The sequence below is a fragment of the Poecile atricapillus genome, chromosome 14 (genome assembly GCF_030490865.1).
Source record: "Poecile atricapillus isolate bPoeAtr1 chromosome 14, bPoeAtr1.hap1, whole genome shotgun sequence".
NCBI lineage: Eukaryota > Metazoa > Chordata > Aves > Passeriformes > Paridae > Poecile > Poecile atricapillus.
Genome location: NC_081262.1, coordinates 6,885,247 through 6,909,465, shown reverse-complemented (window position 1 = coordinate 6,909,465; position 24,219 = coordinate 6,885,247). Strand labels below are relative to the sequence as shown.

General features: G+C 36.9%; 1 protein-coding gene across 6 annotated transcripts in view; it reads right to left on the bottom strand.

Moving 5' to 3' along the window:
* CLEC16A (C-type lectin domain containing 16A) overlaps window positions 1-24,219 on the bottom strand; it is a 57,606-nt gene that overhangs the window by 28,431 nt on the left and 4,956 nt on the right. For 5 of the 6 annotated variants that reach the window (XM_058849530.1, XM_058849534.1, XM_058849527.1 and 2 more), the window contains 14 exons: window positions 22,654-22,782; window positions 21,861-21,994; window positions 20,962-21,110; window positions 20,207-20,312; window positions 18,205-18,328; window positions 17,110-17,284; window positions 16,131-16,184; window positions 13,624-13,737; window positions 8,411-8,639; window positions 8,060-8,189; window positions 3,898-3,998; window positions 3,021-3,143; window positions 1,543-1,652; window positions 1,024-1,068 (listed from right to left, as the gene is read on the bottom strand). In XM_058849530.1, the coding sequence (XP_058705513.1) occupies window positions 1,024-1,068; window positions 1,543-1,652; window positions 3,021-3,143; window positions 3,898-3,998; window positions 8,060-8,189; window positions 8,411-8,639; window positions 13,624-13,737; window positions 16,131-16,184; window positions 17,110-17,284; window positions 18,205-18,328; window positions 20,207-20,312; window positions 20,962-21,110; window positions 21,861-21,994; window positions 22,654-22,782 (1,723 nt within the window). Of the gene's footprint in view, window positions 1-1,023; window positions 1,069-1,542; window positions 1,653-3,020; window positions 3,144-3,897; window positions 3,999-8,059; window positions 8,190-8,410; window positions 8,640-13,623; window positions 13,738-16,130; window positions 16,185-17,109; window positions 17,285-18,204; window positions 18,329-20,206; window positions 20,313-20,961; window positions 21,111-21,860; window positions 21,995-22,653; window positions 22,783-24,219 lie in introns of those variants that run through there. The other variant, XM_058849533.1, reaches the window with a different exon arrangement.

Sequence of the window (24,219 nt, the reverse complement as noted above, 5' to 3'; positions counted from 1 at the left end):
CAACACTACAGCAGCAGGCAGGTGTGCTCTGAAGGAGCTGCACTCTGCAGGACCCACACTGAAGCAATTGTCCTGAAGCCCATGGAGGAGGGGACACACACGGGGCAGGGGAAAATGTGAAGAGGGAGCAACAGAGAGAAGCTGTTGTGGACTGACACCAAATCCCTACTTCCTGTTGCCCCTGCATCACTTACAGGGGCAAAAGGCTGAAGAGCAACAATGAAGCTGAGCCTGGGAAAAGAGAGGTGAGGGACAGCAGTGTTTTAATTTGTCTTTGTTTCTCACTATCTAAATTTACTTTTTTTGGCTATAAAATAATTTCTGTGAAGTTGAGTCAGTTTTGCCCATGACTGTAACTGGCAAGTGACCTCCCTGTTCTTGATCTTGACAAGATATTCTATTCTCCCTCCATCCTGTTGAGGAAGGGCACTGAGAGAACAGCTGAGTGGACCTCTAGCAGCCAGCCAAGGTCAACCCACCACAAGTTACTTATTTTCTGTAAGCCACATTGAGCAAACATCCTTCAAGAGAATTTTAAGAAAAACAGGAAGACATTTCAGACACTTGAAATCTGTCACGGATTTACTGCTTCTTATACAGAAGTTAATGCCTAGGGCTAAAAGATTTAATTTCTTTCATTGTTTACAACACACACACAAAGGTAAAAAGCTGCAAAGGTATCCAATAAGGAAAAAAAAAATTAAGTAAAACTTTAGATCATCATTTCTGATATGATACAAACAAAAAGTAATGTCAAAACCAAACATATTCCATATTACTGTCAATAATAAACTTGATGTCCAGTACAAACTCTGTGAGCCTTCCAATAGCCCTTTGTGACATATGTCAGGGTGGTATGGGAAGGGTGGAAAAGAGAGGAATTCTGCAAGAGAACATTTCCTTCTCACAAACTTGGAGCTCCCATCTTAAAAAAGGTGCTTCTTTGGTCACTATGTAAAGACTGGGCAGCAGATATTCTCCATCTGTAAAGAACCTTTTTCTTACAACATTTTGCATATTTACCTTATAGAAACGACGAAGGAGATGAACACTTTCCTCCCTTGCACCCTAGGAAAGGGGAAATGCATTTCAGGGAATACATACACCACTTACTGGTCACATTAAAAAACCCACACAAAAATTCATACATAATAGACTGTCTAATAATATCCTGATTTATGGCCTTAATCCCAGAAATTGATAAAATACAGTTCTTACACCCAAGAAAATGCAGCTTATGTGAGTTTATTATTTGCTATTTCAAAAGCACTTTTCTTTACATTATTAAGACAGCTAACATCCAAGTTTCAGAGAGACAATGAAACAAAAAAACTGCTTGAGAAATTACAATTTAAAATAGCAGAGCTGAGAAGAGAATATAGGTCATGATCACAGCATAGAGCTACCAATGCAAAGATGTTCTAGAAGCTCAAATTTCACATTAAGGCTTATTGCAACCAGAAATGAAACAAATTTATTCAACTGTACTACAAGACAAACATCAGTAATGCTGTGATTGGCAGTTTGATAGAAAATACTCACCTCAAGACAATCAAGGTGAACACTTTTTATGATCCTGCCGTTTTTAGAAAACACAAGCTGCTTCAGCAACAGGCAGCCAAGTTCTAAAGTTGCTAAACGAATTTTTCCATCTGTGAAAATAAAATTTCAACATACAAAACAACAGCAGTTTAGTTATAGCTCTTCTCATCATCCCATGCTCTTAATGTTTCTACTCTTCCTGCAACTCTCAAACTTTGCTCCTCTGTCACATCCCCCACCTGGACAGGGATGAGTGTTGATGCTGCCTTACAATGTTGATGGCTATAAGGAAAAAGAATTGAAAGAGTAATTTAAAGTAGAAGAAAATTTAAAGCAGAACCATTCCATAAGAAGGCAAAGATTAATACTATAGAACAGTAAGCCCAAACATTGGGTTTTGCTGCCTATATCAATCTGCAGCACAGGTGGAATTACACTGAAATTACAAAAGGACCTCAGACATTTGGGATGGATGAAGTTACAAGGTGAAAGGAAGCTTTGTATATAGCACACTAATAAGGCACAGCTTTTCTTGGAAGAGAAAAGGAGATGCTCTACACAGCATACAGAAGTTGAATAAAAATCCCCCATTTCCACCCCTGCTCAGCACTTCTCTCCCCAGACATGCCTTTACTTAAATAAGCACATTCTCATTTGCACTCCTTCCTCATGCTGTAGGTACAAACTCTTCATACATAAACATGTGCTGATGTCAGATGAAAAACAAGTTAATATGCTGTAGATCAGTTTTGCAAGTCAAACAAACATTCGATTTTTATTCTAGAAACATTCAAAAATTTGATAGTGTGTCAGTTTCTGGGGAAAGCCAGTTCCACACATTTAAAATTCTAAGGCAAGCAGTGCAAGGAGGAGAGGTGTGGCTTGAACAAAAGTATTTTCATGGAATAGGTCATGGAATATTGTAACCCTCATTTCACACACAAAAAAAAAAAAAGTAAGAGAAAACCCCACATTTTCTATAAAACACTTCAGAACCAAAAATACAATTTGAGTTAAAAAAAAGTATAAGAAAATTTGCTACCACCTAGAGGTGACAGACAAAGGACTGCTATGAGCAAAGGACACCATAGTTTTCAAGACTATTTCTCCACTGGAATTATTTTTACAAGCAAAGATGCCACATATTGTATTTTCAGGATGAAATCCATTAAGGTGAAACCACTCAAAATCTCAATTTTTGTTTATTGAAAAGTGCAGAAGGTAGAAATTAAGACAATAGATCCTTGTATAGTTCTGAGCATATAAACAACTACTCAGCACAAATCCAGAGTTTCTGGTTCCTCACCAACCAAGGAAAAGCCAATAGCAGTCTTTCACAAACCATATCTACAGACTGCTCATCAAAGAGCAAGCTGAACAGTCATCTTCTCCTCAGAGACAAGGGGTTATGTAGCTTTTTTCCATGTTCAGAAATTTAACCTTGGAAGGAAAACTAAACCCTGGAAAAGCAATAATACCTGGTTGTGCAGCATAATTCATTATCCTGATGAGCCTTTCTGCAAGGACATGATTATACGAATTTCTCTCTTCAGCATGTTGAGCTGGAAGCTGAATTCTCTCCAGCTTGACTGAGTCAAGTCCTTTCATGGGGGTGAAGGACAAAAAAGGCAAATTAGAAAACAGGAGTGTCCTCCAAGGCAAACATTTAATAGACCACAGTAGCTTTCTCAGAAAAGAACAATTAGCAATAGGAAACTAGGCAAGATAGCTTTGACTTTGTATAGACTTTGTACAAGGAAAAGGAGGAACAACAAAGACCAAACAACACTGATGAATCCCTGAAAATTCTCAGCCCTAAATGGGGCCTACTGGGTGAAGACACATCCCGAAGTGGTTGGTGAAATGCAAATTATTTTGCAGCTTCTGGAATTCTGAGATTATTTGTTTGCATCTAAATCAAATCAATGTCAAGCCGTACATCTGGAGAGCATAATGACTAAAGGGGAGAAGATAAAAGTCTGATTTTAAATTCTACTTTGGTGGTTAAGTAATCTGTTAATATATGATTAAAAGAAATGGGAATTTTATTTTGTAGTAGCCCCATTTAGTATCCTCCCCAACACAAATAAAATGTTCACTGACTTGTTATATATGGAAACTAATCCCATCTTTCTTCATAATATTCCTCTAAAATAGCAAAGTTATTTCTCAGAAAAGACTGGTTTGCTGGGAGACCTCTTCGAACAATACATAATTATGGACTGTGGGGATCTGCTTCCCATTCTAAAGGACAGCAATAAACAAACCCCATAAACCAGAAGATGACTATTGAGTTTACAGTTTCCTCCAACCCTGGCCTTGCAGTTAACTCTACATTCTGCAGTTAACGCTTACCTTTGTTGTGTGACATGGCATATAAAAGACAAAGCACAAAGAGGGCATAGTAATCATCTTCAGGACAGTCCAGTGCATTATAGACCATATCAAGAAAAGGCCTGTAGAAAGGGGAAATTTGGAAAGAATTTTAAAAAATCTATAGAAAAATGGGTAACTATGTCATTGTACATATAGCTAATGGAAGAGGCAGTTTTATTTACAGTAATGCACATTTTCAGGCACTATAACAAGAGTTTGTTATAGAGTTTCTTGCAGAGTACTCAATTACAGCCATGCTTTGTATTTAAATACTGACAATAATTCTGAGTTTTAACAGGACTTATTATGTAATACTTTCACAATCATTGATTGTTTGTACTGGGTTGTTTGTAGCCTGTTTATTAAGTATACAGAAGCATTTCAGAACTTGTTTTAAGTGCATACGTAAGTAAATTTAAGGAGCTGCTATCACTGTTGTATAAAACAGACTCCTTTAAAACTCATGCGCTAAGTAGAGTTGAAGAGTTCTTACTATCACAAGTAAGCATTTTTACCAGAATTTTAGAGGAAGTTAGGTTCTAGAACACCAATTCTACTGTCCAACAGCTATAGAAAAGAAAAATTAATTAGGAGGGAATATTTGAAGAGGAAAAAAACCTTATAGATTGCATATAAGCTTTGTTTTCCTGAGTTTAAACAGTGTGACCTATGACACATACAGGAGGTTACAAACAGTGTTAAGTTCACCTTTTCTTTACCTGTACCTTGGAAAGACAACTAAAGTCAGTGTAATCCAGAAGGCATTTGGACAGATCAGATATAGCTGAGATTCAGCTGGTATTAGAACAGGCCTGATGGCAAGGCAGCTTCACTTCTGGTGTTAAGCTGGCTTGCATGCAGTCAGTTGCTCAAGTTCAGAGCACAAGCAAAAACTAAATATATTTTCACAACTGCCTCTGATAAATTGTATGTCAGGGAAGTGTCACAGCCATCAGAAGACAACAGTGGAAATGGTTTATTCCCATCTTTTAAACTATGCTTTAACAGTGAAAGGAAAAATATCCTTTATCATCTAAATTACATTAAAAGAAAATACATAAAAGTAACATCAAAGTCACAGAAGCAAACACCTTTTACTGTATTTGGGCCTAGCAGTAGAAAAGCAGGCTCTACAAACTCACTGCTGTGGTTCCTGGGGGTCAGAAGGGCTGTCAGAGATCAGAACACACCACACTTCAATCCCCACTCCAGACCTGTGGCGCCCTCATGGTCACATCGAGCGTGTCCCAGGAAAGCCACAGCACCCAAGGCATAACAATGCACTGGAACTTCCCGGCAGTTCCAGGCACATTTGAGCAGAGTGTTCACTCTTACTGAAAGCAGGCAGTGACCAGAATCCCAGCCCACGCTGTTCCCTGCTCAGCTCATGCCACAGTGCACGTCTGTGCATTTCTGAGCCTGGATTACATGGCTCCTCTACCAGAAACGCCACCGACAGCGATCCCTCTTTGCTTAAGTCCAACACTGCTCCAAGTGCTGAAGTCCAATTATTTACTTACTGTAGAACACAAAATAATGTAACTACTCAAGGAAAAACAACCTAAAGAATTAGCAATGTTGAAAACAAGTTAAGAAGGCCTTCAGGTTTCCTAAGCATTAAACAAGTTCTACAAAGTGTCACCCTCAGATGGGGGCTTTTCACTCCATAAAATGAGCTCAGCTCCAAGGTCTAAAGAACAAAGAGGACCAAGATATTAAAATATTTAAATGCAAGATAACACTCAGTTTGTTTTCTGACCATAAGCAGACAGAAAACAACCTAAACCTTAGCCTGTAATATAAAAGCATTATTTAATATAATCTCATTAAAGCCAATGTTTTACCAGGTCAAAACCACTGAGGTATCAGTAGTTGTTCCATTAACACCAATATTAAATAGTATTAAATGACTTCTGTGATGTCTAATGCATTTTTCCTTGTTTTCCCCCACATACTAATTAGATTCATGAAATTACAAAGCTTGAAAAAAATCATTACAGCAGCAAGATGTACCATTTTCATTCCAGATGCTTCTTCACAGCATCTATCGGCATTATCTGTCTCAGCCACAATAACCTGAGGCTGAAACAACTTCCAAGAATCCCCCTCACCAATGTCCCTCATTTAGACTAAATACACAACAGACCCAGGAAAACTTCAGCCTAAGAAAATAGCAACAGAAGCCACAACACAGCATGAAGATTTGCCACACTTTGGAAAAAAGCTTTGCTGTACAGCATTTCATAAAATGAAGCTAATTTAAAACATGTCTTTAAGCTTAAACTTTCCAGTATCAAGGCCTATCAAAATAAAATTACACCTAAAATACTTAAGCTTTTTATTTTGTTTTTCACAGTAGGAAAAGGGCTAAGGGAAATTAAAAGCTTGACTTAGCTTTTACAGCTGCAGATTTTTAACTGACATCTGTGTTGTTTACCATTTATTTTTCAGCTACTATTGGACTGTTTAAAAAAAAAAAAATCTCCACTCATAGTAAAGGCTATATGGTAAGTATTTTCAAATCTATTTCTTAACTCTGTAGGCATTTGCTTCTTTTACTAGTCTTTTACTAAGGGCTTGATATAAGCAACAGATCAAATGCCATACAGGTGTTCCTCAAATCATTTATTCTTGTCCACAACCGAAAATTGCAACACACTAGGAGCCACTGTCAGCACAAGCATTAATGATTATTCCAAGTGTGGAAGCTTCAGTTCCAGCATGGCAGAGAGAACTGCATTTTCCACTTTCACATGGTGCCTTATCCACAAGGCTCAGTGATTCCAACCAGTGTAGGACAGAAACTATACATACTGGAGGAAGTCTCTTGAGAAATTTAGCTGCTGTTTCAAATGCTGTACTTGGCATATAACATAACATATATCTTAAGCTATAGCAACTAATCCACTGATACTTAAAAAAAACCCACATATAAAACAAAGGCCAGAATTGTCCTATCCAAGGTATAGCCTTATTTTAAAACTATTTTTAGCTCTTCATTCTTTGACGTCGCTTTTTAGAAAAGATGCAGAATGCTGTGAGACCACATCTGCATATCAAGAGAGGCTTGAACTGCAGACATTTTCCATCTGCACTGGCAGCTCACTTCTAAGCATTCTGCACTGTTCAAGACCCGAGCATCCCAGTCACTTTAGTATTCCATGCACTCACTGCCAATTTCTTTCTAAAAGCCATTTGGCACATATTTTAGTCAAATTATCAATAATCTAGAACAATGTGTTTTAAAGCTAGTTCAAGTCAAGGTTTAATTTCACTTTTACAATGAAATTAAATGTTATCTTTATTAATGAATGTAATCTAAACTACAAAGCTATAATGGAGACAGAATGAGATTCTGGGAATACCAGGCAGCACTTACCAAATTTAAAAATAAATTTTAAATCCTATCTAATATGTGCATTTTCCCAATGGACACATATGCAATTACTTTTGTGTCAGGCACATTTGGTTTCTTAACATTCTATTAACAGTAATGCAAAATCCCTAGTGAGAAGGTATCTTAGGGATAGTCAATATATCCAAGTTTAAACTTTGAAGTCAGGGCAATTTCTGTTCACAGAAACACTTATAAACTGTATTTCCAGTAGAAGTTTCCAATAACCCTAAAACATATTAATGGCCCCTGGAAATGGTACAAAGGTTACAAGGGTTTACCTGTAACTATTGCTACTTAAATTCTGTCAAACTCAGCCCTGGACTGACAAATTTTGTCAGTTTGGTTTTTTTTCCTTATAGGTGCATACAAAATGGATAAATACAACCATAAATATAATTAATAAAACTTCTATCTTAATTTAAGGGTTTAAGAAATTACAGGACAGAAACATTTATATTCTATTTCTGTTGTGTTAATATTCTGTAATTTAATGTTACCAACTTAATGCATCACAACTGCTATAAAGAAAAGCACAAACTACAAAGGAATAGGATCATTTCCAAAACTGAGCAGCAGAGAGGCTACACCTCACTTTTGTATTGATTCACTCACTTGTAATCAAGAAAAAAACCTGTAATTTTAACTTGAAGTAGATTTGAAACATTCCTTTAAGAAGAGCAAAAGATTTAAGGGGAGGGTAGGTAAGGAAGCAATTCAGCAAAATCTTCTCCAGTTCCTTTATACCTGTTCCAGTTTGTTATCTCACTTCCAGAAGCAGCTGCACTCTTTTCTTCATCTGTTGTATTCTGTTCTGTCACAGCAGAGATAGAGAGCTCTGACAGCTTACATCTCTCCATGATTACCATCTCTATTTCTAAAAAACCCAAAACATACCATCAAAACTTGATATTTTAAATGAAGTTATCACAAATGTTTCTGTATTTTCTGTTTGGTATTAAAAATATAAGACAAAAGTCATAGTCCCATGTTTACCTAGTGTAGCAAGAGAACAAGTCAGGTAACAAATCACAACTAGGACCATTAGTAAACAAAAGGACCTAAATTGCAAGGACCATTTCTTGCTGGAATACTCACCTTCATTTTCAGTGCTTGTTCTTACGCCCTTTGAACTTGCTTCTGTACTTTTACTTTTATCAAGGTCATCTTGGTTATCTTCAGATCCTCTCTCCTCTTCCTCTTCTTCACCAACATTTTTATAGTTGGGTCTTTTCTGCATCCTTTTCTTCCCTTTCTGTTTGTTAATTTCAAGAGACCTCTCAAGTGTTTCTGTGGGTTTTATGAAACATCTGATACTTGACTTTGCCTGCAAATTTGAAGAATTTACACTGAGTTACAGCAAGGCATTTTTAACTGTAATTGATAAAGAAACTTCAGTTCATATAAAATGTAAATTAGCACACTATTCATGAATCTCAAATCCATTTTAAAATACAAAAAATTAGTACCAAATCATCAGTAGCACAATTTTCTCCAAAGCAATATACCCTGAAGATCTATCATGAAAAACTAGGCCTCATTGACACAAGAGGATGCAGACTATCTATTTCATCACTACAAGTTTTAAACTGTCTTCTCTTTCTTTGAAGGGGTGAGAAATAGTACACATAAAATTCAGACACCTTTTGTAAAAAGGAGGAAGGCAGCAAAATCCTTCACGTGTGTTGACAGCAGTGTATTAATATGAAACACACCCTTTTGAAAGGTGCAAGGACCTTTTTAAAGCAGCGAGGACAAAATCCAAAGCTCTATGCTGTGAGATTTTGGGTTGGTTTGCTTTTTTTGGAGTCTTATGCCTCCCTCAACATCAAACTAATTTGTGCATCAACTAGGAACAAATTACATTGTCATTTTGGGCCTCCAGACATTGACTTAGCAAGCCTGAAAAACACAACTTCCTTTGTTAGACTTAATTTACTTCTGTTTTACCCAAAGTTATCACAGGATAAGATGGCAAACCAACACCTCATTTTCCTGAATATTAATTTATTGAGCAAGAAAAATTTAGATGACAAATTTCTCTCAGAAGAAATAAAGTATTTCCAAGAATATGTCATCCTAACAACACAGAACAATGGATTCTTATAGAAAGTGACCAAGACACTATAAGCAGCTCTGCAAATAAAAGGAGTAACAAACTTGGTTTTTCAATTTTGCAGCTTGTTTCTGAGCTGTGTTGTTTAAGCTCCTCTCTCCCTGGCTAGGCCTGCTAGCTGATCACCAGAGTACAACATAAACACTGATCAACCAAAGCTCTCTGTTACTGAGAAGTGGAACACATGGCTTGGAGCTTTCTGCCAGGTTTACACTAAACAAGACGTATACAGAAACCCCATTACCTTCCAGAGCTCAGCACTTCAATCACATTTGGCTGACACTGCCTAAAGGCTTAAAAATTTAAGGGCAAACAGGAGAAAAGAACTAAGACTAGATTAAATACCAAATAGATTACATTCTTTGCCTTAGGTGACTCAGTAAAATAAGCACTCAAGGTGACTGCATCAAAGACACTCCAGGGCAGAAGTCTGAAAAAATACTTCCCTTCACCGAGTTAGGAACATCTATACATAAAAACAAGATTAGGAAAAGATCAGGGAAGAAGCTGTCTACAAAGTTAGATTCTCTGAATCTTCTGACATTTTTCAAACATTTTATAGAAATATTGTGTAAGTGACTTTTTGCTTGGGACTGAAACAAGCCACATAGTGGGGAGAGTATTTTACAATACCAAAAAAACCCCACAATGTGAAATTTACTACACTTATATCTCCCAATAACCTCTCTGATGCATTTTTTTGTGTGATTCAACTGCAACACAGGAAGGTTAGAAAATGACCAGCTTACCCTTATTGATGGCTTTTGGTCAGAAAAGTCACAAGAAAAGGGAAGAGCACCTTAAGTCTTATTATTTAGGGGAAAACCAGAAAAGTAGCATGCAAGTTTCATAATACATTTTCCCCTTTCTGCATTCACTTCTTACTTCTGCATTGCTTCCTAGAACCTTATAGCTACTTCTTTATGGAGAAGGCATGTACTTAACATCCTTTTATATCTCATATGCTGTCAGCCACATGAGCAAAGAGAGCAGTAGACACTGATGTGCTCGTAAACACTGAGCCATGGTCTGCTCCAAGAAGGAATGCTGTAGAAAAAAACCCTACACAAATATTCTCTTCTGCTAAAGGCAACAAGGCTACATAATTAAAACATTCTAAAATCAGACTTAAAATTAATTTACATAGCATTTGGTTTATTTTACAAATTGATTATACAGCTTGAGGTACTGCTAGTTTATACCTTTAAAATGCCTTTCAACCACATTTTCAGTAATGGTTTATCTTGTGCAATGTGTTATGGTAAAATAAGGCAATACCAGTAACACCCTTTACGGGAAGGAAAAAGTAGGTTAAAGAAGAAACATGCACTAGGTAGAATTGGCCCACATCTGAATGATGCAGGAAAACAGATCTCACAGGAAATAAGGTAAACCTTAGCGTGATACCTGACAAGTTTAAATACATTCTGTTGCCTACACATATTCAACTCTCATTGTGAGATAAGGGTTTGTATTTCTTCTGATGATGCATAAAACCAGAAACACAGGGAAAAAATAAAGAATGATGTTGAGAACTTGTTCAATGGAGCTTAGGCAGTCACTACTGCCCAGTGATGTTCAGCAGATCTCCATAGGTAGGTTACTGCCATTTCATAAGATATTGGCAGTTACAACTGCTGGTCATTTTTTCCATAAATTGATTTCCAGTAAACAGTATTACTTGTTTCTGTTGTGACAGCTACCACTGCTCTTTGCCCTAAATAACTCGGGGTATTTTGCGTTTATACAAAGCAACTAAGACCCTTCCCAGCTTTTGTTTTTGTTAAGTGTTCTTTATTCAGTGTCCCAGCAAGAGGACACAAGACCGCATCTAGTAATCTCAGTCCTTACTCTATACCTTATTTCATCTTAATCTATCTTATTAGAAAGATGAATATAGGTATGAGGTTCTACTTACTTATGTCTGGGTTTAGAAATTATCTGCTAATTATAAACTGGCAGTTACATTTCAACTTAAACATATCAAGACATCTCAGTTACAACAGATGAGCAGTGTTAGGTATAGAGCAAGGGTTTAGAAATAGCTGCAGTTCACCACAATACACAGATATCCCTAAAACAAGCTTCGTACAGTATCAGAATGGTTATCATAACAAATTAGAACAGAAAGGAAGTAGTAAATGATAAATTTGGGTCTGATGTAAGAAAAAAAAAAACAATTCTATGTTCAGACTAAAAGTAAAGTAAAAAAATTTGCTCACCATTTCTCTTTAAAAATTCTAAACTAACTTCTGAAGTAGGTTTTAGTATTCAATAGAAGTTTGCAATTTCTTTGCAACAGAAAACACCACAGCAACAACTCAGCAATGATCCTCATTCTCCTCACAGTCCAGAGAACAGCCCCTGGGAATGGCTAGTAATGCTCAAAAAAAAATCAACTTCCCACTCTATGAATTCCCACCACAGAGCAACAAGAAAGTTCCTCACTTTACAGGACTGTGCCTTCATTTGTACAGCTGACTTGAGCCTGCCTGCACTGAGTTGTGTATCAGCAGGGAAGCCCAAGCAAAGCCTGCAGTTGTTCCCACCCAACCCTGCAGAGCAGCTCCCTCCATGACTCCCCTCCCAGGCAGCCAGGCACAGAGCTCTTCTGGACATTGCACTCCCCTCCTTCTGCCCATAACCAATCTCCACCACTGGGCTTCTGACAGTGTAGGCTTTCCTCTCCATGGCTTCATTCAACAATATTGTTGAAGCTACTAAAAATTAAAGCTTTTCCCATGGAAGTTTTTCCCTTGACCCACTGCTCTGCACTCCCTGGAACACAGCTCCACCTCTGGCAGCTTCTCTAAGGGTCTGTTGCAGAAGGCCAATACCCCTCCTATTTAGTACCTGTCCAGGTACAACAGAACCCCCAAGATGACATTTAAGAGAACACATATTTAAGGCCAGTAAGGAGCAGCAACCTAAGCAAGTATTACTTGTTTACAAGTATTAAGTATTACAAACTTAAGAGTTTATAGGAAACCCATAATATTCCTAACATAAGTGCAAGCACACAAACACATGCTATAGGTATTTTGTAACTCTGTACTGTAACCATGACAGGAAAAGAAAAATCTCACTTCTGTAACAAATGGTACTCCACCCTCTTGCCACAAATTTCCTAGTAACAAAGCTTCTTTTGCACAAGTAACACACAACATTCAGTATGCAGCTAGCAGAACATCAGATATATCCCAACATAAGTAAAAGATTGCTTTATGTTAAAGAATTCAGTCAACTTTACTATTCTACCATAGTTTTTTCTAAAAGAGGTTAGATTCTAAATATCAAGGTCAACAGAACAAAACACCAGAACCCAAAAGCTACTGGCTAAGATCAGTCCACACAGCTTCCAATGCCTAGTGGGAAGAAATCTGAAAAAGCTGATGTGTCTTGGAGGAGTTGAAATGTATTCCCCCCCTTGAAACTCCCAGAGCTATAGCCACTAGGAAAGAAAGTACATGAGAACCAATCTATTGCTTGTTATAAATTAAACATTCAGTCACCAACTGCTGTCAGTCAAGAGGGGATATGGTCAATTTTTAGACAGAACTACAGTCAGAGGCCTGTTACAATAAAGTCATGGCCCCCTACTTGCAACCATCCCCAAAGTAGGCTTTTAAAAGGTAACAAGTAAGCATTACACAAACTGTGAAAGCCACAACAAAAGGGAAAATATTTTAAACATGACACCTAGGAAACCAGTAACAACAGCATCAGCATCTAGCAACATCTACCCAGGGTTAAACGTTAAGGTAAAAGGGCAATGACAGAGTGACATGCTCCCCTCTCTCTGTGGTACTCCTCACATGCCACTGACGCACAAGTCAGTGCATCCAGAGATGATCAGTTCTACTGTTAAAACACTGTGAATATTCAGATGAAAATCTTAAGCCAAGTATTTTTTTTTAGTCTCTCATTTCTACAAGTTGCACAAGGAAATTACACAGGAAAGTTGTGCTGAATCACTTTCATTTCACTACCAAGGGGTAGATAAAAACTGAACACAGAAGACTGGATTATAGAAGTGTCCCATCAAAATGATGATCCAACAACAAAAGCTGAAGTCTGCTGCTGTTCTCCTCTCCTAAACATAAACACCTTGGCTTAGCAGTTTCTAGATACCTCATTTTATTTTTTAAATATTTTTTTTGCCGTAAAAAAAAAGTAGAAACAGTTGGCCACTTACTGAGTTTTTCTGTATATCTTGCTCAACCTTAGAAGAAAACACTGAGAGGTCCCCATTGAGAATAACCTCAGCCAAGGAGTTCACCAATGGAGCATAATGTATAATCAGAAAAACCTATTAAAAGAAGAGCAGAAAAAAATATCAGACATATTTACAGAATACATAGTTTCACAATTTCACTAGCTGAACATACTTTTGACCTTGTTAAGTGCTATCTTTAGTTTACATATAAGTACAGCTGGTAACACTGAGAGCTCATTAAATCTTCTTTAAAATACAGGAGACACTGGTATCTGACTTTCCCTACCTTTGAAGCTACCTAGTTTTACTAATTCTTCATATTCTTTCCTCCTTCTGAGAAGTGTATATTCTCTCTCTTCAATACCTTTGAAAGGAAAGTTGTGTGATATTATAGCAAGGAACTCATTAAAACCATTCCAAAAATTTATTTTTTTAGAAACAACCAACTGATTACAGTGCACAGTATCCCCAGTCCTGTGTGCCAGCAACTGGCCAGACTCCAGCAAGTATTGTGCACACAATCACTGTGCAGTGATTCATGACTAAAGGCCATGCTGAGCTGAGCTGGATCAGAAGCAGCTTTTATGGCTCTGAAATTGCAGCAAGTCAGTGTCAGCCACACAGTGGCTACAGAACACAAGAGTAAGGACAACAATGCCTGGAGCACTGAAGCATTTGAGCACAAGTGCTTTGGTGCTTTATTAGAGTTCTCTGCTTACACTACTACTCCATTTTAAGCCAAGGCTTACAAGTCTGGGCCAGCAAACACCTGGCTCCTGGACAGAACCAGCTCAGGTCCAGCTGCAATAGCCTTCTGTCAGCTTATATCTATTCCCTTCTCAGGAATATCAGGGCTGGATGCCTTATCAGTGGCTCTAGCTGTAAAATTACCAAATAATTTCTGAGTCATTAAATCTAATCACTGCTTTGACAATATTTAGCTAAATGTTCTCCACAGGTTTTCAGATTAAAGTCAGAAGCATTCCAGACCTCCAAAAGGGAAGTGATTATTAGCATGTAGTGGTGATCTGTATAAAACTTTCAAGTCACAACACACTTCGAAAGTGCTTTGAACAATCTCCAAATCACTCGAGCTTCTGCCAGTTCAGCAAGCGTTGCTTGACTGTCCACAGGCCTGTGTAAGAACAGCACATGTTCCCTTTGTAACAGTGGCTGAGAAATCCCAGCAGTGCATTTTCAGGTGCCAGCACCAGTCTCTCAAGCACTTGTCTCTAATATAAGAGTAGTGCCTAGCACATATGTCTGGTGTCAGGAACATAAACAGTCAGGAGGGTTTGGCAGACCCCACCCTGCCACAGACAAACTCCAGGTTAAAAGAGGTGGGAAAAAATGTTTCTCTGCCAGTCACAGAATCAGTCCCCTCATTTTCTATATCACATCCCATTCTGATACACAAAATTTGTTCTCAGCTCTTTATGACTACTTCCATTTTCTTCTTTAAAGAGAATGAAGAACATATATACAAATCCTGAAGTGATACCTAGTTGATAATTCCACTGAAAGCAAAGACTTTAAAAGAGGTCACCTTATACAACTGTATGATGCAGATCCCTCTGGTTACAAGAAGCTGCTGCTCCCACAGTTTTATCTGTGGTAAATAATCCTCACACCACAACAATTTTTTAGGTTTAAATTAAAAAGCATCAAATTATATTTCCCTAGGAAAAAACCTCCAACCCCGTATTTCTAGCAAAAAGATGAAATTATGGGCCAGATCATAATAAAATGAATGTTGAAAAACTCTAAGTTCAAAGAAAAAGAAGTATAAATTCTATGAACACAAGTCAAAACTATTTTCAGACAATGTAATTTAAGAAAACCAGTCTCATAGCAATGCAGGGAAGATTATCAGGAGAACAGATGCATTTTCTCTACAAAACATAAAAAGTCTACTGTAAAACTCCTAATTTGAAAATAAGTTCCAGAAAGAAAAGGAGGTGGAACTGATACAAGTAAGAAATAAGTACTTAATTATATATTCAAGCTATAGGCATAAGGAAATTCATATTGTGAGAAAGTGATATTTTGGTAGTGGTGGTTTTTGGGGTTTGGGTTTTCAAAGAGAAAAATTAAAACCTGAAATTTTCCATAGCTTAAGTAGATTCAAAATGCAGTACAGCATTTAGGTAAATTTCATCTGCTATTGTACCAAGTTGTGTCCCAGCATGTTGCATGACTGTTATACTTTATTTGTCAGGGTGTGTAAGCAGTTTATGAATGTGCAATGCTTTAAAGGTTACCCTGTGCAGTGGGATCCTCAGAAAAATGACAGTTCAAAACAGAAGACACTTTGTCTGCCAAAAATGTTTTACTTTCCTTTTCTTAATGGAAACTGAAAGGTTAAAAATTTGTTTTGACAAATTTTCTTTTATGGCTTTGTCTTAATGATGAAAACACACTATTTTATAATCACAACAATACTGCAAAATTTGTTCTGAAACAGGACAAATACTTAACATACTTACTTGAGAAAGAAGATAGAGAGAAACCTGGAGACTTATTTTTGGACGCTCTCCACCCTACAAAAAAAGTTATGAAAAATGCATATTTATTTATACCAAGAATTTATATGGCTTAATGTTTTATTGAAAACAAAATTTGTGTTGTTTCACATTCTGCTACAAAATATTCAGAAAGCATCATGCTCTTTAACATTCATTACTTGTAAACTATTTGAAATGGAGATTCTCTGAATAAGCATATCGCTCACTCTTCCTTGGCTAAAAAAACGGAAATTAATCAATTTGGTAACTTAAATAGGTGAGCATCTGAGAAGTACACTGGTTTTCAATATGCTACTATTTGTTCAAAAAATTCTTCTCAGTTAACACTCATTAAAGACTGCTCTTAAAATTAGCTATTCAGATAGCATGAACTATTATCCACAAAAACAGAAACCTGTGCAGGTTTAAAAAATAGTTTCTACTGCACTCAAAACCAGTTTTACACTTAATTTAAAGGTTATGCTTTAACAATAAATCCAGCTATATCACATTAAAACACAGCTTCTCTACAAATAGAAGAAGTGCGTATCAAACCCAAAAGTCTGTATTTTCTACCTGGACAGATTTTTAGATCATGGCAAATTTGCTTTTTCTGCTTTTGCCAGAAGAGAAGCTACCTTAACAGAAAAGGAAATCACACATCTCCCAGTGTCACAGAAATTTAAACCCTGCACCAAATTTGCAGTTTTTCTTGGTCTTCACTATTGTGAGCTTTTAACCACCATGCCACCCAAAACAGCATTTCTTAAAATAAAACTTGATCTGCTGTGGTCTTAAATTCCATCTCAGGGTACTTCCTCTACAGCCACCTTATTTAAGCTGTTTCATGTAAACCACACATAGATACCGTGAATATCATATACCTACTGTCCAAATCACTTGGCACACTGAAAGCAAAGCAGCACCTTTGAGAATTAACTGTTTGCAGGCGTTAGCTTACCTTGTCTTGATTTACTAATGAGTACACGTAGAGGGGAAGAAAGAGCCTATTAAGTAGGTGGTCTGTCAGCACATCATTTAAAAATTCACAATTAATGATAAGGATATCATTAAGGTAATGCAAATGATCAAGATGTTCTGCTACCAGGTCACTCAGTTTTCCCCTATTTCTGTGCCTGAAAAGAGAGCAAAAACAGAAAAAATATACGCGATTTATTGTGGAAAGTCTTAAAAACTTAGGGAAAAAATTTATGGGCATCCCTGCCACAGATTACCTAGCTCAAGTAGACTGCCTAAAGCAGATGTTTCACTGAAGTCAACTAATGCAACTATTAAACAGTTGCCTGTATTTTCTTTAGGATGCACGTATCAATTTTTATCTCAAAGTTTTCACAAGACCTGTTTTTACAAAGCTTTGCTTTGCATTGCCAGTGTTTTCACAAGACAGCTACAAAAATGAGAAGAGGTTTTTTTTCCAAATTTGAAAGAAGAATTCAGTGTTGTATTTAACACCTACCTCTTCACTTTAGGAAAGCAAGAAACATATGCCCACTCTAAGGTGGGGGTGGCAAGACAAACCAAGAACAACCTGAATCAACAAAGTATTTCTGTATTTGATAGTGGAATATTACACTGACACGTCAGGTCTGACAGTTCACTATTAAGGTTCATCTTTCTAGTTTAAATCTTTTTCCTAGAATCTTTCCAGAAAGCTCTTCTAATGAGGTGACACAGAATAAGAATGTTAGAAAGACAAAGTTTGTAAGACTGAGAAGCACAAAATTCCAGTTGTGTCTTCTGGATATCTGCTATTTTTAGCAGAACAAAACAAAGATAAAGAAAAGGCTTGCTGCAAAAACTGATTTAGTTGTAGGGTGTCAGCACAGATCAGGCACACAGCATTGTTACCTTGAAGAATCAAAAAAAATGCTTTAAAGAGTGAAAAGTCTGACCCATCTATAAGTCTGACAGTCTATGAACTGTCTATAACATATCTAAAAACTAACTTAACTGAACTACTAAAGACAAAATAAGGACACCATTGACATCTGGGAAAAGCATTTCCATTCAATAAGCAGCATTTGTAAAAGCTTACTCTTCATCAGTCTGCACACAGTTATCCAGTTCTATCACGTGGCTGCCAATAAACCAGACAAGGTTGGAGAAATAAGGAACTGCAGTTTTATCTCGAATGTAATGCAGCATAGGCTGGTTGTCCACTGAAGAGAAATCATTAAAAAGAAAAATTAGTTGTCAATATTTTTTATTGTTTTTTAAGAAATATGACAAAATATCTTCTGAATTTGAATTCATGCTAGTTTTCCATACAAATATACACCTGACACAATCTTAGGCATGAAATGGAAATCTATAAAAATATCACATCAGTTCTTAGCTGGCTTGAATGAGCCTAATGTTGATATATTTACAGATGTCTGAAAATAAACAAATCTAGTGGAATTCAGAAAGGTTATTTTAGCACATTATTTATTAAAAAGAAGAGAGAAGCGCAAGAATAAAGCAGTAATGCTGAGAGTCAAGCTAGTTAGACTTACATGACACTGCATTAAGGAACACAGGAATCACCAGTGAAGGAAGGGCAAAAGAAACAGACAACAGTTAACAGGATTAGGAACTGGGATAGTGACATCCTCTAAAAGGGTTTAAAATGCTAAAGCACAAAGCATCTAAACTAAAACATACAGGGTAGGTGTTAGAGCAGAATATATGCAAACAGGTGGTCAGAAAATTATCAAACCTGAACATCTGAGCTCTGCCTTTTCAGCTCTAATCTTTAAATCACTACAACATTCAATGAAAATTCTAGAGGAGCAAATTTTTTTTCATAAAATACTTAGTTGCATAAATATATCACAAATAGGATATGAAGCCTACAGTCTGCTCTCTTTTGTGAGCTCATATTTGCATTTACAGTTCCTTGAAGTAGAAGGCAAGTACCAAGTGCCCATTTCTCAACATACAAGAAGAAAAGTGTTGCAGCCAACACTGTAGACCCTATTTGCTATACAGGGTATCTAGTCATTTGCAAAGCAAACTGCTCATTTTTTTAAAAAGACCTCATTCTTCTATAAAGAATGTCAAAACCACTTCTCTTACTTGACAGAAAGTTGTGTAAATTCAACATGTAATTTAACTTAAAATGGACTGAAGAATAAGAAGACCTGCATGAACATATTGCATAATACGTATTACCTTATACCATGCTGATTTCAGAGGTAGAAATCCAGAATAAACAACATTTTTATTTTTTTTGTTACAGAGAACACTGTGATATTTTTTGTTTACTAAAAATGTTATATACCCCAAGAAAATTTTAGGGGGAAGTGACTTCTGGACACTGAGTTTGGAGCAGACACTCTCGAAGCAGTGCTAATTTCAGAGATCAACCAGGTTGCTGAGGTCCCTGCTGAGTTTTGAAGGCCTCAAAGAATACAGATGCTTCAGTTTCTCTGGAAAACCCATTGCAGTGCTCAACTACTCTCATGGTGAAGCTTTAAATTCTTTTATGTATGTCCTACTGGAATGCCCAGCACGGGAGTTTGAGACTGCAGCCTTCCAGCCTTCACTGAGCACCTCTGGGAATGGTCCAGCTCCTCTTGAGACTGGAGTGACTGCAGCACCTAAGAGTTCTACAATCATTTTAATGCACTTCCAATCCAGAAGGGAGTGATGTTGGTTACAGCTCCATACACTAGAAAGCTCAATTTCATCAATTTAAAAGCTAATTGATATTCTTAATATGCTCTGGTTTTGGGGGGTTTTACTTGTTTACTTTTTAAATACAGTCACATTCTGACCTCTCTCTGAAGGAAAGCTAAAGTTCCTTTTGTATGCCTGACAGTTTTGGGGTTTTTTTCAAACCAGTTTCATTGGTGAGAAAATAATAGTATTTACAAGTACATAGTGCAGGTTTGGGATAGTGGTCACAAAGTCAAAATGTATATCTGTATTGTCAACATGCTAAGCTTTTCAATCTCATAAAACAGACAGAAAACCCTTACAAGTAAATAACTGAAAATTAAACTACAATGAAACAAATTTGCACACATGCCTTTTTTAATATATAAAAAGCATACCTTTGTAGACATTTAAAGTTATAGTCCTAACAGCAATCCTGACCATGCTTTCGGGGTGGTTAAAAAATTTAATAGCTTCAGTGTACAAAGCAAAGTCATTAGTGTGCTGTAACAAGAGGAAAGAAAATATTCATTAAACAAGTACAGAATATGGGTTGGGATTCTGTATGAATTATGTTTTCTGTGTAACTTGGTATCTTTACCTTCTACTTAAGTAATCAAACTGATTTTACAATGCACATTCAGCTGCATTTGTTGCTCTGCATTAAAATAAACTGCTTTAAGCATCAGAGCTTCCCAGGATAAGTGTGCTCATACTCAGTGCTTTCATGCCCTCTTCTGGCAGAAAGTGGAGTGCAGAGAGGAAAACCCCATAACAACTTTGCCCTTTGACTCAGCTTTCTGGACTTTGACTAAACCTCTTAGAGCCAAGTGATGTAACAGAAAAGACCCTGTTTATGAAAGCACAAGAAAACAAGGCACAAACAAGTTGAATTCTCAAGGAAGCAGACTTAAGAACTACTGAAATGTTCCAATATAACACTAATTTCCAGATTTTTAGTTTACTGTAGTTGTAAGAGGACAAAGCCATGCTTGTGCAGAGATCTTCACGAACAAATTCACCACTGGTATGGCCATTATAATAATAAAAGCAAGACATTATGAGACAACAGACTAAACAGAGTATGTGCCACACTGCTATCAACTTCTAATTCAAGTCCTCTTATTATTATACTGCAACTTTCTTTACTTACCTCATTATAAAAGAAATGTACAGTATGATTATTGAGTTTCAGGGAAAGAGTTTTCAAAAATGATATGTAATATGCCATGATCTCCTCATCAGAAAAGTCGAATTTGTGGACAATAATAGAATTCACATAGTTATTAGAGAGCAGGTAGTCTGGAAAAAAAAAAAAAAAGCATTTACACCGGTTAACCGAAAAAAAAATATCACTGTGGTAACAGGCTGTATTTAAAGTACCAGCTACAAAGCAACAACCTGATGCTTGAAGATCACAACTTTGAGTCAAAACAGCTCAAGTGATGCCTTTGAGCATTAATATAAAGGATCTGCTCCCTACAAAGGTCTTTGCTCCCAAGAACAGGACAACTGAGAATATACTTCATCTTCCTCAATTCAGGTAAGCTCTGCAGCTAATAACACTTAACTCCTCTCCTCCAAAAGTCCCAACTAGTCAAGGCTTGATGATGGCTTTTGTAACAGCTGTGGAATACTTCAAATTATTAATTCTCCATCTTCTATTTATTTTGCCAAAAACCTTGAAGGAACCTCCCATGGCTGACTGCCAGCACCAATGATGGCAGTACAAACTAAACACCAGAGTTCCACCACATGACCTGTGTTAGCAAATGAGCATTTCAGATCACAACTAATTTGACTTAAAGAACCCCTTGAAATGTGCTAAATGCTTGTTGTACAAAAAAACTACTTCTGCACCACTGAAAATTTATATTGAAAGGTGTTGTGGAGACAGTTTATACCATATTTTTGGTAGTGCTCAATTTAAAAGATTGTTGGTAATTAATGTAGCTCTGTGCAGGAATACTAGGACTAGATTTCATTGAATGAAAGGGAATCCAATCAAATCTCAATCACTTCATCCTAAGCAGTTTGGAAGTCTGTCCTTACACAGGGATGTTTCATGGCTGATGTTCTCAAAAAGGATGTTCAGAGTCTGCAGCAGCTGCACACACACATAACGACCAGACTTCTGACGCAGGATGTTCAGGAAGAACACAAACATATTCTTCTCCAAGAAAAAGCTGAAATAAAATAAAAATTAAGTCATATGCTGTAAGTAACAGGAAAATAATTTGGCTAGGAGCAGGGATTATTCAAGGCAACTCTGACAAATAGCATGCTTTGCTTTTATGAAGAATTACTTTGCAAAGTTGTATCTGCGGAACAAAAGAATATATTTCAAAAACCTTAAAAACTAAACAAGAGGGCTTAAAAATACAAATTATGCAGAAAAAGGTATCAAGAAATCAGGGCCTTTCTTACTGTATTTTTAGCATATTCAGTTTCTCAGGCAGCTCTAAATACCACAGCTGGAGTAAGATATTTATTTGTGGTATCTTAGGTAAATTGAAGCAATGTGATAATAAGAGACGTGCTGAGTAAATCTGGACCCTAAATTAAGTTATCATTTGTATTTTTATCAAACAAATGGAGAGTCAAACAAAAGCAGTACTTTAAAGGGGCTCTGGAGTCCAAACGCTTTTTAGAAGCAGCAAATTCCTGTATGACATGAATATGAACCTGCTCACACATCTACTACAGGACATAGCTTTTTACATATAGCCATGAAATACAGTCTTGGAGGAGTTAACAGTAACAGTGTTCAGACCTCTGTACAACTCCAAGCATTCTTCAAACACAAAAGCAGAGCCTCAGAGAGCACTGGCTCAGGAGTACTCACTCAAACACTGAGCTGTCATTCTGATCCCCCCAGATCAGGATCTCTGTTATGGAACGAATGGTCTCCACCAGCAGGTTGCGGTTGTGATCTGTTACTGTTGTATTTTTAGTCAAAATATGATACATGTACCTAAAAGAAAAAAGTATTACAAGTAAAGAGCTATCCTGCCACTTTCACACACACCATGGTTGCCTTTCATCACTGTACCAATGCACACACACATATTTGCACACTCTAATCACTGTACAATTTTAAAACCCTAAAATTTCCTTCTAATACTGATGCAGAGAGAAAAGTAATTGTTAAACAGAGTGACAAAGGAAACAAATCCCCCCCAGCCAGGTGAGTTACAAGGGCTTATGCCTATATTAATGTAGAACTAGAAACTGTGCTACTGGTCCCAAGGTGCTTCTTCAACATGTTCCAAGAAATTCATGGAAGTCAAAGGAGTGATGAGCAAGGGAAACAGAAAAAGAAGAAGCAGATAAGCATGCAGTAGCTGATATGGGGAAGTGGCACATGAGGTATAACCAGGGAAGTTCGATCCCTTCTCTTGCCTTCAGAGACCCCTTATAGACTGACATCAATTCTGGTGTTTAATATCAAACACAGGACACTCAAAGACTTATTCATTCACCTTGAATGAATTCATTCAGCTTGGCAAAGCTTCATCTCAGGTCTCTGGTCCCTTGAGCACAGAAATACTGACTGGAAAGGGGGTAAAGTCCAGCTTTATAATTTCAAAGGGCATGAGTTTAAGACTGCCTACTGAAGCTTAAGAAAGGGTATGCCAATATCACAGGTGACAGGAAGCTATAGAGAATACAAGCCTTTTAGATTTTAAGTCTCAGAATTTTACTCTTCAGGGAAGCACTTCTTTTTTTTTCCAAATAAGTTGTCACATAAAATACCAAAATATTTCTGTCTCATTACTTTCTTATGTCCCACAAAAAAAGAGATGGGATAGGGGAAGATTCTAATAAAAGCACAAAAATCACCACTGCTTTTCTCCCTCTATTTTTGCTTTTTCCTTAATGTAGTAATAAAAAGAAAGGATAAATATAAGAAAGGTGCCCAATTTTGAAAATAAATAAAAAACATGAGGGAAATTCCATGTAATTTTAGATTACATGCACAAGTGTTTGGAAAGGATGACAGATTTTCCATATTATCAATCTCGCCATGAATAGTGGAGTTAATCAAACTCCCAGGATCTAATTCTGTGAAATAGCCTGTGTCCTAACCCTGGGGCAGCCTTCACTATTTTTTTGGATTCCACCAAAGTTTGTTCAGTGATTCACATTGAAATTTTAGGAATCTCATTATTAGAATTTTGCCAAGCTTCTGGCAAGGTTCCAAAAAACACTGTGCATTTTTAAAACAAAAATTTGGGGTGTCTGGTTTATGGCTTAAAATAAGTCGTTTACATGAAAAAACAGACTTGAAATTATATATCAAAAATCAAGATTCCCATCAATTTTATCAACACTAAAAAACTGAATCACTGCACTGGGCAAGCATGCAGCCAGAGACTAAAATGCCATTTAAGGAACACTCATGTGAGGC